This window comes from Drosophila mauritiana, chromosome 3R, assembly GCF_004382145.1.
Source record: "Drosophila mauritiana strain mau12 chromosome 3R, ASM438214v1, whole genome shotgun sequence".
Lineage (NCBI taxonomy): Eukaryota > Metazoa > Arthropoda > Insecta > Diptera > Drosophilidae > Drosophila > Drosophila mauritiana.
In genome coordinates, this window is record NC_046670.1 from 5387114 (window position 1) to 5407776 (window position 20663).

Below are 20663 nucleotides of genomic sequence, written 5' to 3' on the forward strand. Positions count from 1 at the left end.
TAAAAGCCGTAGAGCGACAGCTGCAAACTATTCTCCTCTTCCTTCCTCGAACGTTCATGCATATATGTACATCGCAGCAATACGTCAGTCAGAGACCCTCTGTCAAACCTCATCGAACCCCCTGAGTGCAACACGAGCTCTTCTCTCTCTCTCCCCTTTGGTATGGTTCCCTGCTCCTGCTCCTGCTCTGCTCTCCGCTCACCTATCCGCAGTGCAATGTCCTGGGCAGTCTGTACTACCCATCCGTATCCTGGAGGACCTGACAGTTATGGGCTGTACAGTACTGGCTTCGCAGCGCCGTGACTTTTATTTTACGCGGGGCTTACGTGGCCTCCCAAAAAGGACTTGGGGCAAAATTGGATCTCAGACAGCGACAACTCAATCTCCTGTCTCATATCCTTACTTCCGACGACGTCTGCGGTGACTTCCCCCGCTCTCCTTTTTGCAAAATCACCCATAAACTGATTATATTTTAAAATTTATTGCTCACCCTTTTTGTCGTTTTAGCCCCGTCACATTTGACTAACAAATGTAATAAAAATTGTAATTTTATTGCCGAACGAATAATTACATTTTTGCGGAAAGTCTGCGCACATTAAAGTACATAAAACGAAATGACTTAGCTCAGCAGTTATTCATTTCCTTTAATAATTTGATAATCTTAAGATTTCAGATAAACATTTTTGTTTGTTAAACTACCAAGTAGCACCGTACAAGAAAGACTGAAAGTTTAATTCTAAGATTATTTGAAGTCTTATGATCTGAAAATAAAATCGCCGAACTTTGATTGCTAATCTCAGAAGTCAGCGAATATTGAAGACCGCACTTCTGTATATAATTTATTTTTTGTGTGCAATCAGAAGGGGGGACGTGTCCTGTTCACTCCCTGTTATTAAGTCAGTACCGATCGTGCGATCTTGTGCGATTTTTGTTCGCCTCTTGTGAAACTCAGACTTCCGGTTGATTTGGACTTCTTTTGTTGGATTTGCATGACCATAAAGGCGTTATTCCTTCTTGGTCTCCAGTTGGCTTGTAGTTGCTCTAAAGTTCTGGCATACTGGGGTTCAATGGACCTAGACCTAGGCAAGCAATTAGCACCTGTCAACATCATTATCGCCAGAAGAAGAGGCCTTTTTCAGGTCAGGCAACTTTTGCTGGTAGTAACTAAGTACGGTAAGTAACTCTCACTGGAGATTCCCTCGGTGCTGCCTTCCCTTTCACACACAGTTGCTAACTCCCTCTTTGCACAGAGAGAAATGCATTGGGAGTATTAAAATAATTTTGAACTATTTCAGACAATGCACCTATCTCTATCGATTAATTAAAAGTATTTGTGGTTAAAGAACTACCATCACTTGTAGGTACTAGTTACTTTTAGTTTATCAGATTCAATTAACTAGCTTCAATTTTGAGCAGCCATTTCTTTATTTAAACAAATTAAATGTGAGCTGATATATTTATATATATTTGCACAAATTGTTGATGTTGTCTTCTTTTTGGAAATATTGTTTCTCCCAGTGCCGCCGTCCATGTTTCCAGCTTCTCGACTGGTCGCCGTAGTTGGGTCATTTAGTCAATCAAGGATTCGGGAACAAAAGGCGCTGGAAATCCCTGTCCAGACGTCTATTGTTCGATGGCCATGCCACCTCGGAGAAAAGCTCTCCGCACTCCGGATCCCTCTCCCATTTGCTCCTTGGCGAGCGGCCTCTCCGATCCGAGTGCATTATCCTCCCTTATGGATTTGTTACCCTGCTGCATTCCTGCTCATGCGCCCCGTTACTAGCTCTCTCTCCGGCAGTTTCCCTGGCACTAGCAGTCATGATCCCCTGCAATTGCATTCCTGTTTCGGTTTGCGGGCTCTCTGCTCTCTCTCCCTCTGCTTCTTCCTTTTCGCCCGGTTTTTCGGAATTTGTTGTGGCAAGAAAGAAGTACGCAACATTTACGAATCGAACGCAGCAGAAAGTGGAAGTGATCAGCGGATCTCCCTGATCTCTGGATCGCATATCGTTATTCGCGCGTTGTTTGTTATTGCCTTGTTATCGCTGACAGCATTATTGAAAATAATATCCCAACTCACCCAAGTGAATCCAAAATAATGTATCTGCAAGATACGAAAAGTAAACGCCCGCTTGCAAAGTGTTGTGTTTCGTTATAACCCACAAACAAACATCACTACCAATGTTTCGGTTTCCGAGGATATTACTCAAAATTCATAAATCACGATTGTAATATGAACGCATACAAAATATTATAATACTCAAAAAAAAAAATCAAACACCAAATTTTGTTTCCACCTTGAATCAATCTATGCAATATTCAAAATTCTTTCAAGTTTTCTGTTTGTTATTTGTTATTCAAAATCGCACGTGTTAAACAACCAGTTTTTCTTCAAAATCTCATTACTGTTTAAGTGTTTCTATTTTAAAAGTTTGTTCAAAATTGTTCTGCAACTTATTACTCCAGTTCTTAAAGCTGTATTCACTATTCTTATATTACTTAACAAAAGCCAAATTCTTTTAAAGCAAAGTAACGCTTAATTATTTATTACACCCTACTATTACATTTGAATTAAGTTTTTGTAATTACATTAGTATATAACTAAATTATAAAATCTTATAAAATTCAATTCGAAATTGCTGCCAAAAAACACTTTGGATTATACAAGAAAATTGTTCATCAAGGCTTCAATTGTGTAAGTATAACAAGAGTGAAAAGTGAATATTTTACTTTTATGGGTATTACAAATTAGCTTGTTCCTTAAAATCCGACTTATATAAAGATGTTTTTGATAGCCAACATGGACGTGAAAGAAACTCAAGTTAAGAACCTTTTGTTTCCGGCCAAGTTTGTTTTATTTCTTACCACCGTCTGTTGGTGCTTCCACTTACATGTAAATGTATAATTAAACATAAATACGAATTCATTCTGTTGGTAGCAGTCTTGTGGCCTAGAGAGCGGTCTACAGATAGACATGAAGAGAGAGGGAAGTTCATTGAACGTGGTTCGGTAGAATCGAGAACCAAACTCAAAACCGAAAACCGAGAATGTCTAACCATATAAGTCGGTAGTTCGCTGTGTGCGTTTGCAGAGTATCTGTGAGTTTGTTGAGAAATCGCACTCACAGTTAGGGCGGACAGGTAGTCCACTTTAGGTATTCTCCCTCTCTTTCCCCCACATGGGGCTCCAGTCGCCGGAGGAAGTGGGCGCGAAGGGGGAGGCCAGCTGGCGGAGTCGCACGTCTCAATGTCGATCGTTGAGCAATGTGATTCGTAATTCGTAGTCACTGTTTTTGCTTTTTGTACATTTATGTGCACATGTGTATGAATAGAGTCAACCGATAGAGGGCATTTGTGGATGGAAAACTTTATTGTTATTCCCTTATATACCTCGTAAATGGAGGTTTGTTAATGCTCACAAATTAAACCGATCCAGTGAAGTGTATTAAATAAATACAATAATAATAAATAAACGATGACACGTTAAGCTTTTGGGTTTGTTATCGCCAGACAGTACATAACAATTTCCTTACATCTTTAAATATTTAAATTGCACTAGCTTATTATATTAGCGGCTGTCAAAATAATTACTCTTAAAATCAAATTTATTTTCCATCTTGTCAAGTCGGAAATGAAAACTTTGCGGGTGAAACATTTAAGCCACTTGGTAATGGGAAAGAAAAATGAGAAAATGGGTAAGGTGCTGTCGTCTGGGAAAATTCAAGGAGTGCTTCTTCACAACGACACAATCCATTTCGTGGAGAATCCAGGATGTGCCCCAAGATGTTCAATAAATGTTCCTTGCAGGCAAACGGTTGGGGTAAAAAGAAGAAACTAAGAGCCAGTACACTGCGAAAAATCACGTAGCAAGTTCAAAGATTCAAAAATATATTGGAATGCAATAATCAGAGGTGTAGAAGAAGTACGCTTTATAGTATTTCTTTCAATTGAAAATTATATATAAATTCTAAAGAAGTTATCTCAATATTTTGTATCTTTAGATCACAAAGAGATACTTCTGAGTTTTCTACATTTCTGACTCTAGTCAGTAAAAATGTAAGATCCTCCAAGTGTACTTTAAAAGCTGCTGAATAAAAAAACGCCACCCTGGATCTGAAATTCTGACTGACATTCTGTCAAACAGGCGGCGACGTCGACGTCTACTTCAACTTCAACGTCTCGTTCCACCTACCGCCCGTTCCCCCCGTCCCCCGTGTGCACCTCCCTCTTTTTGTTTCACTTTTATTTTCAAATTTGAATATTGCGCCGTGGCCGGAGATTCTCAAGTAGTTTTCTTGTTGATTGCATTCCACGCCGGCGTCGTGGTTTCCTCTTGTGTTTCCCTGCTCCGCCGGCAACTCTCTTTCATTTCCCATATGTCTGGCTCCTCGTGCGCCAGAGGGGGTGGCGGTGTGTTCGGCATGCTATAGTACTATATCCGAATTTTGCACCCCACTGAAGGCAAAGGGGTTGCTTCTGCGACGGAAGGATGACGAGGAAGGAATTGCAGGGAGCGACGTGTGACGAGGCTGTCGAGGAGCCTGATGAATGCCAGGCGCAGCTCTTCCAGGCTCTCAGACTTCAAATGCTGCCGGCCAAATGCGTCTGGGCTGGAAATTAACCGAAAGGATAAATGGCTGAGGGGCAAGTTGATAACTTTTCGAATGTTAACCAGCAAATGTGTAGAACTAGTTCAAATACAAGAAAATAATACACAAAATGATTTTCCTGGTCGTTATGATACCGTGTATTAACGTCAACATTCTCGGAGTTTGACATTTTCCTAGAGTTCCAGTAATGAAAAAACTGTAGCATACTTTCCAGGGGAACTGAGTGACTATAATGATCACTTGTTTGCTATAGTTATGGTTTAATATTTTATTTAATCTTAGTGGCTTAAAGACCTTTACAACCCACCCAGTCATTCGAACCAAAAGTGCCACAAGTGTCTAAGTCGAATTTTCGACTATTGAGTTCATTGATCCAGTCCAAAAGGAGAAACATCTGCTCAAATATGTGCGCAGCGCTTGTGCTAGCCACATATCTATGCCACCGCATTGTCTGCCACTACCCCACCCGCCCACTCGCCTCGCCCACCCGCAAGAGTTTATGATATGACAAACGGGAAAAAATCAAGCAAATTATGGTAAATACGCCTCTGGAAACTCACGCCCGCTTTCGGGTATCTGGAATGGGCAGAAACGGATACACAGATACTCACGAACGGCTGGCAAACACAAAACAGAAAAGCAAAAAAAGCAGGGAAAAAGAAGCCAGGCACTCGCACACGCATTTCCAGTTAATTAAAAGTATTTATGACACTGCGCACATAAAATGTCTTCCAAAGTACAAAAGTCCACCCAAGGATCGTGGGAAGTTCCCGCTTGCGCTCTTCTATCTGGCAGGCGAAAAAAAACCATCTTGCAGAAAATGGTTGGAAAAAATCAAGCATAGAGATACTCTAATTGCATATGTGTCGGGCGAGGGATGGGAAGGGGCAGTGGAAAGGGGGAAGGGGCAGGCTCAGGGGCCAAAGTTCTTCCTCTCTTTCTGCGTCCGTGAGGGGTGATTCTCGCCCCGCTTCTTCTCATTCTCCTTCTTCTTCTTCTTCTTGTCTGCCGGTCTGGCTTATGGGAAATGCGAAAAAAATCACACTCACGGATCTGTGAGTGTCCTCGCCTCAGCACCCCACCCAAAAGAAACCCAAAGGATAACAGCCTCGAATCCAAAAAAAAAACTGCCCAAAAAGTTAATAGAAATCGAAAACAGGAAAGGAGATTACATTTCTGGGTGGGGGTATGTTTCTCAGTTACTGGGCTTGGGATTATGGGAATGGGAAACACTGCGCAGATCGCCTGGCAAGTTGTACTGATTTGCGAGATACATTTGTGCACACACAACCAGGAATGCAAATGGCAGCGGGCATGAGTTGTAAATATTTAATCAGATTGCTGTTAGAAAAAGTAACATGGGATATTTATGAGTACAAACTTTGCATTATTCCCGAATGTATGAGTATTGTTTGTTTAGTAGAAAGTGCTTTTGCACTATAGTAGATTAATAGTGGAAAAACAAATAATATAAGAATGAAAAGCCAAATGTTTGAGCAGGTTTCTTTAATCAGGTCAGATGCTCAGCAAATAGGTGAATTTAGTGCGAATTTACACTTTAGTTTTTATTCACTTATTTAAATACTAACTTTGCTTTATAAAGTTGCCAATCTTTAAGGTTATGATTATATGATTGATTAGCTGTGAGATGATAGATTCGTGTGCAGTGTCGAGTTATGCGGTAGACCCATTTAATGGCTATTTCCGGCCTTAAAAAGTGAACCCCTTGTTGATTGGGCGCTGAAAATCGGCAACGCTGCAGCGCTGCTGCAACTACAACAATGTCCTCACTGCAACGCAATGCAACACTTGGCACACAACTGATAAAGATAAAGAAGATGTGGAAGCGGATGGGTGAGCGGGAGGGGAAAGGTTCTCTGCCAACGTCTCTGCCGACGTCGCTGTTGATGTGGGTGCGGTAACAGCGACGTCGCCACTTCCGTCTGAGCGATTTTTAGCCGATTTGTAGCCGGCAAGCCGAAGAGAGCGAAAAGGGTTGCCAAAAGCAAAAGCGGCTCTCACCGAACATTCGAGTCTGGCTTCCACATGCCACATGTGAAGAGTAGGAAGCGGCGCCACTCAGATTCCACCCTCTCGCGCTTTCGCTTTCCGCCCCCTTCTCCTCATTCGTTCTCTCTCGTGCTCAGCTGTTGCCGCTAATTCGCTGCAATTAGCGGGGTTCTCTCAGCTTCAAGACTTGGTTTTTATTGCAACCGAATTTTAAAATTTCAAATAAAAAGCTGACATTAGGTAAAATAATAGACCATTTAAAAAATCAATTTAATTATAGGTATTTAAATTTACTCTTCGCCTATAAATAATTATAATAATATATATTATTAAATTATGATTATTATTTTTATTATTATTATTAAATTAATACTATTAAAGTCCAAAATATTCGTTCCCTTTTGAATTGACAACCTATCGTAATATCGAATAGCTATCGCTTGATCAGCTTGTCTCCACTCAATACACGATCCACTCTCTCCCGCTCACTCTCTCGTGTCGCGAGCGCTCAGCTGCTGACGCCTCGAATTCGCCGCTACAAGAGACGCCGTGCGTTTTGTGGCTCGTTGCTTGTTCCGTCGATTCGCCGCGTTCAGTGTTGTTGTCGCGTCGTGACGCTGCTGTTGCCGCTGCCGCCCCCACACACATGTGCGAGCAGAAAACACGTTACGAGGGGAAAATCGACGGAAAAATCCGAAAAAATAATAGAAAAGCTAACTGAAAAGAGTACAAGACTGAGGTATTGATAAGTTAATGTGGTTTAATACACTAATTAAGCGAAAGTAGCCGGTATTAAAAGTGCCATTACGGTGGTGCTTACGTTTTCTCCGTCTGACGTAAGACTACTCCCTCTCTCTCTCTCCATCTCGTGTCTCTCCGATTCTCTTTCTCCGCGTGTGGATTGCGTTTTGCCGGCGACGGCGACTCCAAAAAAGACACGGCACAACACACTTTGTGGCCCAAGTTCAGTTCGCTTTTCGTCGCCAGTCCGCAAAAATGTGAAAATGGAAAACTGAGGGAAAAACCAAAAAGCCGCAAAAGACTGCCACTGCAAGTAAAAGCTCCAAGTCGCTGAGAAGCAATAGCAAATGCGCTAAAAAATCAAGAATAAAATAAAAGAAAAGTGCGGGCGTGTAACAATTATGTGATATCTACAACAAATGCTCGAACTGCTGACGTCACGCACAGAATCGTAGAATATATAGAGAATAAAGAAGAGAAACGAAAACGTCGCGTAGTAAAGTTAAAAGTTCCCACACCACCGACGTACTCGCACTCACACACACACAGACTGAGTCAAAAGAGTAAGAAGCAGCAGCACATTATACGTGGAATACAAAAAGTAACCGAAAGAAAAGGCAAAACGCCCGCAAAAAATGAAAAATTTGCAAATATGAAACGTGTGTGATATTCAAAAAGAGCAAGAAGAAGCAGGCGGCGGTGGAAAAAAAAGCAATTTGTTGTGGTTGCGTGTGATATATAGAAAGCAAGTAAAACCAACAAAAATTCCATTTTTAGGTGCGTATTCAAACAAGACAAGAAAAAACAAGAATAAAAAAGAAGCAAAGGGAGTTTCCACCTCACCGTTGATGATCAATTAATCATTGAATTTGGGCTAAGCCCTCTAATAACCTCCAAAACCGATACGGTGAATAGCAGTCATTCGCTCACCCATTCAATTCCCCAACGCTCCAGTTTTCAGAGATAACGAATCGAAAATTCGGAGTCCATCAGTTTTTATTTCTATTTGCCCAAAGTCGACGGCGATTTCTTATGGCGCCCCCAGATTAACATTTTACTATATGTTAAGACAACAGTTCAGGTAACAGTTTAAAGAACTCGTGGTTTTCTTCGAAGATTAGGCCAGAAATACATTTCAAGTTAAATTTAATTTTGTAAAACCGTGCAGCACATGATTGGTCAACTAAGTGACTTTTTTGTGTTGACGTGGAAACGGAGGAATGCAAATTAAAGCTTATTAAAGCTGCAATAATTAAGTAATATGTTTGTTTCATAAATTAAAGTGATCTAAATGTTTTAAAATCTAAGATCATTTGACTGTTTAATATTTTCTTTGGCCTTGTATTTGGCGGTTACCTATACCAATTTCGTCGGGTTAATTGGACTTGCATCAACAGTTTTCCGCTTTAATCTGTGCATGTACTTGACGACTGCACCACATAGTGTGTGTTTGCGAGTGTACATTATGTGTGGCCCCTGTTATCAGGCCTTGTGAGTACACAATATTCGATTGGCTCTATATGCGTCATCGCGTAAATGGCCAGGCGAAATAAAGTTTTGTACATTATGTACATATTTTGGTGTATGAAACGCAAAGGGGACTTCCCTGGAATTCTGTTTGCCTTGCCGGCATTGAATTTCCACACCCACGCAATACTTTTCCCTTTCCCGGGCTTTCTTTTTGTTTGCAGCTTTCTGTGGGCGAAATATTTTGCGACGCATTTTGTGCGCCTCTCCCTGGACAAAAAGCCGCCTTCTCTTTCGCTCGTTCTCTTTTTCTCGACTTGGCCAGTTGGCAATTATTTTTGGCTTTCTCAAACAAAAAAAGCCAAGGCGAGGCATGGCTTACAGCCGTTTTATTTTATATTACTTTTACCTTATTTTGTTTCTGTAAGTGTGCAATTAAGTGGCTGCCTTCTGTCTTGGTCCTTGCGGTTCATAAGAAGGAAGCCAAGTGTAATTGACCAAATGAAATTAAGATGATAGAGAAAATAAAACCGGCTAGAAAAAAAGCATCCATTGGGGCCAACAACAACAACAAGATGAAGAGAGATGTTCCATGTGGATTGTGTCTGTGAGTAACAGCTGTTATTCGGATTCAGGCCGGCTTTTACTCTCTCCCTCTCTTTTCCCTAGCAGCATCCCACACACACAGTGGGAGACTCTCTCTTTCTCTCTCTGGACTGCCGCTTAATACACAAAATTCGTGTTCTTCCTCTTTTTCTGGCTTTTGATTCACTTTTTTTTCCCTCTATTGTAATTGTTGTTGCTTAACACCTTGCACACTCGCACATTATTTATTTGTACTTATTTCACTTGTCCCTGCCTTTTTACTGCGCATGCAAAATGATGTGCAAAAAGAAAGCGAAACTTTTTATTAGCTCGTGGTATCTGTGTGGGTGTTAGTGAGCATGCATGTATGTTTTCGTGTGTTTGCGCCTGTGTGTGCGTGTGTCTGCATACATAACAACGTACATAATTAATAGCCATGTAAATGCATGATCTTCATAATTAATAGCGGTAAATTGGCATGCCGGAGGAATACAGTTATGGCTGCAAATTAAATACCAGCCATTAGGTGCATTCGAATTGGGATTTTAACAGGAAATTTGCAGTGCAGTTATCAATTTAGCTAATATTTTATTAATAAGTGAATTGAGATTTCATGTCTGCAATTGGGCGCATTTATTATTGGGGTTCAGACTTTATTTAAGTTATAACGAGTAAAGACCCGTTCATTTAACAATCTTCTCTACACCTTGCGGCCGGTTTTTGTTGTTATACTAATTCGAAATTAACACGGAGAACGTGAGAGCAGAGTAGTAGTGGCAGTGAAAAGGCGAAGGGAGGGGAGGCGGCAGCGCTATCAAAAGTCGCATTGCGTGCCCTGAGTCGCTTGGCTGCCTCCCTCCCCCGTCAAACACCCCTCCCCGCCCACTGAAAAACCCCCAACGGAATTATTTACTCGGCCACTACATAATGTGTACGTTTTATTTTCTAGCCTTTTCTTTATCAGTCATACAAATGTTGTACGGCAAAGCAAAAGCAAAGCAAGGAAAAGCTATTCTAGGTTTTATTGTAGCTCCGCTCTGTTGCGCCAATGTTGATTGAAAAACGTAGAGATAGGAAAAGAGTGGGAAACAATGAAAAATAAAGAAAAACTTGTTATTCCTTTGCCGTGTAGGCCACATTTTCCACGATTTTCCATTGGCCGCTTCGTATTTTCATGTTCATTTCCCTGTTTGCATAATGTTATTTTTCTCTGTTTGCTTCGCCTTCTGCTGCTAGTTAAATGTATGCAGAGATGACTGACAAGTGCACTTAGAAGTTGTTATTATACAGATAAAGATATATTATCTTCGAGATACATTTTTGAGTGGCTTTTGTTTAGAGAAACTTGAAAAGCATCTAACAAGTTTTGTAGAATAATAAATAGTTATGACAGAATCATGAGTAAGTTTTTTGATTTGTAATTACGTGTTTGTGTCAAGCTGTGAAGCAATTTCTTGCTGTTGATAAGATAGAGGTGTCCCCATCGTAACCCCTGTATAATAATAAAATGTAACGTAATGATGCAATTTTAGGGCCTCAAAAGGCCATTGAAGACCCACAAATTATATGACCCTTTAAAAGTAAGGCTTGATCTTATTTCTACATTTTATTTGTATAATCTCAAGGCTTGCTAATCCGCCCTCTCCGTTTTTTTCTTACTTAATTGTGTTGTTTGGGTAATTTTATACGTCCCACGGTAATTTTAGATGCAAAATATTTCGAGCTACTTGTTCGCATTTTGCGTGCCGATCAAAAGAAATTTAAATTGGAAATTTCAATCGGCGAGACCTACCTGGTTTTTTCGGTACCCCTCCCCCACTCTCCCCCCTTCATCATTCGTCTTTTGTCTGGCCCACATGATTTTAGCATTTCTTTGGGAGGGAGAAAGAGAGAGAGTATACGATTTCCATGTATAGGAGTTGAATTACCTGAGCTCATTCGTCTGTAAGCAGATACCGTTTTTTTTTAGCTTAAACACACATAAACACATTAACACACGCTCGAAGAATCACTGCAAAGCTTTTGGCCAATGTAGAAATGGTTGCGAAAAAGGGATGGGGATTAAGTTGCCGCCAACGCGACTGCATTTGAGTGGAGCAGAGATAGCAATATACAGAGAAAGAGAGTGGGAAGAGGTCGGGGACACGGTTTGAAATCTATTTAAATGTTTGCGTATAATGGGATACTATAATATATACTAATTACCAAGATTGCCTACGTATATTCCGACTCTCAGCGAAAGAATAAATATTTAAGATAAGCAGTTTCTGGATTTAGTCACCTTCAAGTGGTTGAAAATTTTAAAGGCGATTTGCGAGCTCCAAGGCCACTGTGCAATGCCAATTTCGATAGTCTGTCTACCTGGCGCGTTTGTCATTCCAATTTTTTTGCAAATTTCAGCAAATTCCATGCGATATTTTAGCGGTCTCTGGCTCACTTTACTTTATCATTCTCTGGGTGTTTTCTTGCAACTTTTAGAATAATTATCAGCTCGCGGAGTTGTGTTCCTATCTATTTTGCTAAACTCAGACCCGTTGGCTTGGCTGTTTGGCTAACAGTATCTGTTATGCAAATTAACATTGCATGCAGGGCGAGCAGCGCTAATTGCCGTTCTTACCTGCCTGTTGTTGTTTTTATTCTTCTTTTTACGCTCATTTGAGCTTTTTAATTTGTTGTTGTCGTCTTCCATTCATGCTCGCTTTAGTTGCGAATGGGGCCACTATTCCCCTAATGAACTTAAAGACGGGCTCGGTGGACAAGAGGTGACAGGTAGGCACACTGTGAAAAACGGTTTTACACTTATTTTATTAAATTGCTTTTAAATATCTATATAAAATATGGATGACATTGCGCAAGAAATGTAATATCACATTTAACAAAAATATATTTGATATTATTTTATTTGGTATATGTACCTTGATTTCTTTTAGTGTTTAGGCTGGTATTTTGCCAAAAGCGGTTAGTGCCAAGCGCGGCAATAACGTTATTTTCTTCTTTGCCCGATGGTTTTTCTCGTTCCTATCTTTTGGCTTCTCTTTTGCGTTTGTTGCCTTGCCTCTGCCTTGTGATTCTTCCACACACATATTGATTGTTTAATATTTTATGCCGAGTTTATTGACATTTTGTGCGCGAACCTAAGCGCGTCTTCCTCTTGGCATCAGAAATAGTTTCGGCATGCTTCAGAGCGGACAGTTTCCCCTTTTCCCTTCTTCTAACACTCGAATCCGGTTTGGTGGAGCTTGTCGTTTTTTGTTAAACATTAATTTTTTTGTTCCTGTATTTCAGATTTTTGCTTATCATCTGGTTTTATGTGGTTAGTTGTCTTTCAAAACCGTAAATGACAAATGTTTTAAATGGAAAAAATAATATGTAAACATTATTTACCACAAAACATTTTTCTGGAAAAAACTATTTTAATCAATATTAAGAGTACGTTAACGTGTCACAAATCTTGCAAATTCCCATGATTTCTAAGTACATTCATATAAGGTCGAAAAGATGTGAGAATCTATTTCTGAAACGAAAAGTTTATCAGACGATTGCAATTTTTGTCTGTTATCATGGCAATTGGCTGTCGTGGTTTTGGCCATAAAAATGACGTCGAAGTCTCTCCGTATTTACCGGTTTTCCGCTTAGCTACTCTCCTTTTCAGCACTGTTTTTTTTTCTAAAGTCGCGAAACTGTTTTCTTTCGGTATTACCTTTCGATTTATTTGCATTTCCACATACAAACATTCGCCCGTTCGCTTGTCGGTTGCGCATTTTAATTTTTTGTTGCGCCCGACTGGACATAAATAAGAGACAGATCAAAAGTTTAATGTGCCAAATGCATAAAATGTCGAGAAAGCAGGTCAATCTAGCTATAAATAAATCACACGCACACACATACCGAACGCATTTAACCTTATCTATTCTTTGTTTGTTCTTTTGCAGATGTGAAGAATCCTTAGGTGCTAATTTAGTTGATAAGCGCAACCAGCAAGAGAGGAAAATAGAGAGCGATAAACAGAAACAGGCAGTACAATAAGTCAACCGACTCGAGAGCTGGAAATTCCGACTGGGTGGCAACTTTTCGAAGGCAGTGCTTAAAAGTATGCTACAATATAGTGCCAGCGATTGCCGACTGAGGCGAACCTAACAGAATCCGGCATATTTATAGAATATATACAGAAGATATATACACGGAGCAAAGAGAGAGAGAGAGGAGGAGAGAGTGAGAGTGAGAGGGGGAGAGAGTAAGAGTCAGGCGGAGAATCGCCGAGGAATCACGATAGAACCGGCAGCGAAATGTCCAAGTTCTTTGTGAATGTTGCCCCTATCAACAACAGCAGCAGCAGCAGTAGCCACACGACCACCAGCAGCAACACCCAGCGACATCAGCAGCACCAACAACACTATGGCGGGGGCGGGACAACCGGCCACACGATGGTGGCCCGCAGACTCCACTACGATCTGCACGGCCGCGTCAACAACAACAACAACAACATTGTGATCAAGAACGAGTCCCTCGACTTGGACTACGATCACGGCCTGAGCAGCAGCGACAGCAACAGCAACGGCGGCGTGGCAGCCCACCTGCGGGATCATGTCTACATCAGTCTGGACAAGGGGCACAACACGGGGGCAGTGGCAACAGCAGCGGCGGCAACGACGGGCCACGCGCAGCAGCAACTGCAGCAGCACCACCACCAAAATCAGCAGCAACGCAAGGCGACCGGCAAATCAAACGATATCACAAATTATTACAAGGTCAGTTGGAGTTTTATGTGATATGTTGCTAATAATAATAATACATCAATAACAGAAGATTATTGATATAAAAAAAAACAAAGAGGGGAATGCGTTTCAGTAAATAACACTGTTTCATCCTCGGACTTTCAGGTCAAACGTCGGCCCCACGCCGTCAGCGACGAGATCCACCCGAAGAAACAGGCCAAGCAGAGCGCCCACCACCAGACGGTGTATCAGAAGCACACGGCCAGCAGCACGCCCCAGCAGCTGCGGCACAGCCACCATCAGCTGCGCCACGACGCGGATGCCGAGCTGGACGAGGATGTGGTGGAGCGGGTGGCCAAGCCGGCATCGCATCACCCCTTTTCGCTGTCGACGCCCCAGCAACAGTTGGCCGCGTCGGTGGCCAGCAGTTCCTCGAGCGGAGATCGCAATCGGGCGGACACCTCGCTGGGAATACTGACCAAAAAGTTTGTGGACCTGCTGCAGGAGTCACCGGATGGCGTGGTGGATCTGAACGAGGCCTCCAATCGATTGCACGTTCAGAAGCGGCGCATCTACGACATTACCAATGTCCTCGAGGGCATTAACATCCTGGAGAAGAAGTCGAAGAACAACATCCAGTGGCGCTGCGGGCAGTCGATGGTCAGCCAGGAGCGATCGCTGCGCATCGAAGCGGATTCTTTGCGGCTGGAGCAACAGGAGAACGAGCTGAACAAGGCCATCGACCTGATGCGCGAGAATCTGGCTGAGATCTCCCAGGAGGTGGAGAACTCCGGCGGCATGGCCTACGTCACACAGAACGACCTGCTCAACGTGGATCTCTTCAAAGATCAGATCGTCATCGTGATCAAGGCGCCGCCAGAGGCTAAGCTTGTGGTGAGTATTCGATTTGCGACAACCAGAGGTGTTTTTCATGCAAGGTGTGAACAATATTAATTCAAGAGCATTAGTACTTAATCGAAATCTGTCGATCCTACCAATCTTTTATTTCTGTACGAACGGCTTATATCGATGTGCAGTTTCCATATTCATTGTCTACGTCAGAGCTTTTCCTAGCTTTTCTCTGTTTTTTTCTAGTCATCGGTGCTTCTTCTTAGCGTCTGCATGCCATTAAACGTGGCGCTTATTTATAGAAGCCCATCGCAACGGCAGACACGACAGGCGAAATGGAATCCCGCCCAGCCGTCTTCCCTTCTGGCCACCTTCCATTTGATATCAAGTAAAAATTTGTGGCCTCGTCCACCGAAGTTCTCCAACCGCCGTTGTTTTGTTGCTCGGTCTTCCTAGATGCCGCACTATTTATAAAAATATAGCAATGCCTAATGTATCCGCTCGCCTTGAACTGCTAAATGAACTTGCGCTCGCACTATTTTCTGTGCAGACGCGGCAGCATTTGTGCTTATGGATTTCCCCCGATAGTTGAACCTCCAGAGATCCTCATTTGCCACACAGAACTGCCAAAGTTTGTATATGTTGCAAGCCCGCTGGCAACGCCAATAACCGATTGCCGAATTAACGAGAACGCAAAAGGGGGGCTATAAAAAAATTAAATAAAATAAAATAAAAGAAGACGACAGGGGGGCGCGAAACAGCGAAAAGCAAAATATCATTTCTAAAAATACGCGTGCGGCAAAAAAAAAAAAAGCTGCTCATTCTGAGGCTCGCTTCATTTGTGTTTCTCTTTTGCTGCCGAGCGGTCGGCGACCGCTTTAAAATTTCAACCGCTCCCCTTCAACTTGAACGTTAGTTCCCCCGTTTGCCATTTATCGGTATTTAATTATTGTATATACGTACGTACGTACGTACGAACCTACTTATGGAATTTGGTTAGTAATCTAGTTTCGTTTGTATTCTTTTCTCAGCTGCCCAACACAAAATTGCCGCGCGAGATTTACGTGAAGGCGGAGAACAGCGGGGAGATCAATGTCTTCCTTTGCCACTCTGACACCTCGCCGGAAAATTCGCCGATCGCGCAGGGAGCCGGCTACGTTGGGGCACCGGGAGCAGGATGTGTCCGTACGGCCACCTCCACACGACTGCATCCGTTGACCAACCAGCGACTGAACGATCCGCTCTTCAACAATATCGATGCCATGAGCACCAAGGGATTATGTGAGTTTAGGTTTAATACGTAGGAAAAATGTTTATAGTCAATAGTTATAAATTGCCAACTATTACTACTATTAACTCATATTTAAACAATTTTTAAAGCCAGTCGAGAGTAGAATGTATTTAATTGTGTTTTCCATACCTCTTCAAAGTACATAGTTACTAATTTCGTTTTCTTATTGCAGTTCAAACGCCCTACCGCTCGGCTCGCAACCTCAGCAAGTCGATTGAGGAAGCCGCCAAGCAGTCCCAGCCTGAATATAATAACATTTGTGATATTGCGATGGGCCAGCATCATAATCTGAACCAGCAGCAGCAGCAACAACAGTTGCTGCAGCAGCCGGAGGAGGACGATGTGGACGCGGAGCTGAACCAGCTGGTTCCGACACTGACAAATCCGGTGGTCCGGACCCATCAGTTCCAGCAGCAGCAGCAGCAGCCCTCCATCCAGGAGCTGTTCAGCAGCTTAACAGAATCCTCGCCTCCAACGCCCACCAAGCGGCGTCGGGAGGCAGCAGCCGCAGCAATTGCCGCAGGCAGCGCAACAACAGCAACCACTACGCTTAATAGTCATAACAACAGAAACCACAGCAATCATAGCAACCACAGCAACCATAGCAGCAGCAACAGCAAATCCCAACCACCCACAATAGGCTACGGCAGCAGTCAACGACGCAGCGATGTGCCCATGTATAATTGTGCAATGGAAGGCGCAACCACAACATCTGCAGCAGCAGATGCGGTAGCTGCCACATCGCGATCGGCCGCAGCAAGCTCGCTGCAGATGCAGTTTGCTGCCGTCGCGGAGAGCAACAACAGCAGCAGCAGCGGCGGTGGCGGCGGCTATGGCAGCATCGCTGGCGCTGGCGCCAACGCTGATCCCCATCAGCCGTTCAGCCATGACCGCAACAGCCTGCCGCCCGGCGTGGCCGACTGCGATGCCAACAGCAATAGCAGCAGTGTCACGCTGCAGGGCCTCGATGCTCTCTTCAACGACATTGGCTCGGACTGTAAGTACTTGAGCAGCTAGCTCTGTCCTTAGCACTAAGCGCCTAAAATAATAGTTGTAATGTATGGGCAAAGGTATACAAAGATGACTCATGCCTGGTGTTTAGTACTTTGCAAAATATGTGTACATATCTTTAACCGATCATGCCTGCAACCGCCCGCCGCTCATTCATACATGATCACATTGCATCTGTCTGTAACTCTTTTTGTAGTAAATATTGAAAGATACGCAGCTCACTGAGGTGCCTACGATGCATTTAGATCTCCATGGGGCGCACTTGTCAAGAACTTTCTCTGTGACCCGCGTGTACTTAAAAGCCGCATCACAGTCTGAGTTCTTGCTGAGTGCGAAATCCTCGAAGCAACATTAAGCGAAATCATGGGTCGATCACAAAAAAAAAAACCTTTACTTATTTCAAAATTTTCAATTTGTTTTATTTTTAAAACCTTTCGGCCAACGAGAATCAGTTCAAAATTGACAATTTGATTTTATTTTCATTTTCGTTAAATCAAATTCATTAATCAGATGGAAAAAGAGCCAAAAAAGCAGGGCAAGATAAATTGAAGTGAAAGTGATATTATTGGCACTTCAACTCCTAAATATATATATGTAAATAAATTTACAAGAAGTAAACACCCCAACCCTATATAACATTTATCATTGTGTTTCATCCACAACTTTTACTTTCACACTGTGCTAACAACGAAACGGTAACCATTTACTAATAATATTAAATAATTGTGCATAAATGTATATATGTATATATCGACATAAAACCCGCCGCCTCGTCAGCAATCGTCCTCGTGTCAAATTCATTTTGGAACTGAATTCTCGTGGGTCTGCACTGACAACACTGACCGCTCCAGGGCCAATTGTTCATTTTGAAATTGAAATTCTGTAGCACCATGAGATTCAGCTCTGGCGTGAATTTCAAACATGCATCCACAACATCTCTCGCTCTATCAGCTCTCTCTCTCCTTTTCTATGGTTGTCCAGATGAAATCGTCTATAACCCAAAGTAAAATTATATGCAGCCAGCCCAGCCCCGAACTCCAGAACATCCAGTAATGCCGGAACATTCAGTAATGTGTTGCATTCTTATTTACAGACTTCAGCAACGATATCGCCTTTGTGTCCATCAATCCGCCGGACGACAACGACTATCCGTATGCGCTGAACGCGAACGAGGGCATCGATCGGCTGTTCGACTTCGGTTCGGATGCCTATGGACCCTAAGAGGAGACGTCCACGAACACAATCACAACCACACACACACACATATGTCTACAAAATTGGGATTCTGGGGGTGTTTATAATTTTAAATTATATACAAATGGCAAAAGAAAAAAAAGAAACAAAGCCAGAAAATTATTAAATTATTTGATTGCAAATACTAGAAACCACAAAAAATCCAAAAACAAAACACAAAAAAAAGCGAATCAGCAAAACTTAATGAAACTAAGTTGTGTGTACAATTTTAAGCTTAAAAATATATACATTTAAATTTATAACCCAAACTAATTTAAGCGAAACAAAACAAGAACACAAAATCTACTTTACAAAAACTCAGCCTCACGAGAGAAATAGGGAGAAGTCGTTGAAAGAAGAGCCACATTTTATAAGCAAATTTTAATTTTAGCCTTTAAAGAAAGCAAAAAGAATCAGGAATACTATTTAAACGATTGGATAACACACAAAAAATGCGAATACTTCCCTCTTATCAAACAACTTTTTGGGCTAGAACTGTCTGTAAATTAGTAAAAATAATACCAACACAAACACACACACTTATATAATTTTAAATTAGAAAACAAAATAGTTGTAAAGCCAATCAACATTAAACAATAAAAAGAAAATCAATTTCAAATTGTAAAATATATCGAAGACATTTCATATTAATATGGAGCAGTAGAAGAGGAAGAGAACTCCTGGGCCCCCACGAGATGGCTTTGGTTCGCCCCAAATTCGCCCTTCCTGTTTTAGTGACGCATGCAACAGAATCCTCTTCTGCCATTTGTTTCATTTGCTTGGATTTATCGATTGATTTTTAATTATAATATTATTAAAGCTATAACTATGTATCATAATTTGTTATTGTTATAAAATTTAAACTGTAAACACACACATGGGCCCAATAGCAGTTTATTCATAGAAGCCAAATCATCCCACAAAACAAACAACCAACCACTTAACAGAGTCAACTACAAGTACATAAATAATTATTTAAACTATCTCCTAGTAGTTATATATTTAACTAAACGATAGATAAAAGCAACAAACAAATGCAAATCATACAATTGTAAAAAATCAATAAGCAAAGGAGAACCACAACAAGCCGAAACCACTGTAAAATTGTACGTTTAATTTGTATAAGAGAAAACACACTTGTTAGGTACTTTTCTTTCTTTCCAAAAACAAACACATGAAAAAAAGAGAAAATAAATATTAGAAAAACGATGGAAACTTTAAAATAAACAAAATAAATTTTTAAAGCCGAATGTCTACTGTTTCAATTAAACTGAATATTGAAGTTTTTCAAGCCGAGTTAAATAAGGTGAAGTTTGCCATGTTCACAAGAAGTGTTTTTAGCAAACTTATTTTTTAACTACTCAATTTTGAATCTTCATTTGGAGTCTTTTGGGCCTTATTAGACTATTTTTCGCAATACGGTAAAATAGGTTTCCTTTTAACACGGAATTTTATTTTTAATAAAGTATAAATACTGGTTCCTCAATTTCGTTCCAAAATTAATGACTGTACTGTTTTATACATCTTTTCAAAAATTCACCAAATTTTGCCTATGATTACTTAGCAGATTTGTCTGCATGTTTTAAAGCGCCCGCACACTCGGAAAGCAGTAAAGCAGTGCACTGCTTGCAATGTATGGCGGGCCATCTTTAAACTTGAAACTTTAAAAAATTTTGTGAGTAGGTGCACTGACTGTCACATTTTAATTGTATTATTTTTATGGAAGGATTTTACGGGGCTGTCCATATATTACGTTATCACGTAGGCGGGGAGTTCAAGGTAATGATTATGCTTGATTACATGGAAAGTAGAGGCTGTTGGAATGATTAACTAAAAGTATTTTCAATGTCATTAAGAAAACGAAAGCATAATAGCGCTATTATTTTATTACATTATATAGATTTTTCTAACAAAAAAAGATCTCTGATCTTCTGATCTCAGAATGTAATGTTTAATGACATTAGGCTCATATATAAGTTTTTACAAATGGAATATCCGTTTTTAGTGCGCGAGTATTTAGTAGTGGCGTGTTGGTAAACGAACATCTCTGATGTAGGTGGCGCGCTAGTGTAACAGCCGGTCACTAACAGAGTTCTGTAAGCGGGCAAAAGACAGAGTTTAAAAACGACCGAACAGAGTTGGAAAACGCGCGAAA

General features: G+C 41.4%; 1 protein-coding gene across 4 annotated transcripts in view; it reads left to right on the forward strand.

Moving 5' to 3' along the window:
- The window catches only part of LOC117144034 (transcription factor E2f1), a 39934-nt gene extending 20467 nt beyond the window's left edge, over positions 1-19467 (forward strand). Inside the window, exons 1-7 of one of the 4 annotated variants that reach the window (XM_033308999.1) lie at positions 7372-8134; positions 13342-13499; positions 13568-14157; positions 14290-15018; positions 16005-16254; positions 16437-17261; positions 18369-19467. In XM_033308999.1, coding sequence (XP_033164890.1) covers positions 13696-14157; positions 14290-15018; positions 16005-16254; positions 16437-17261; positions 18369-18496 — 2394 coding nt within the window. In that variant the 5' untranslated portion in view covers positions 7372-8134; positions 13342-13499; positions 13568-13695 and the 3' untranslated portion in view covers positions 18497-19467. The other 3 variants (XM_033308996.1, XM_033308997.1, XM_033308995.1) reach the window with 3 other exon arrangements.
- Positions 19468-20663: the final 1196 nt, after the last annotated feature.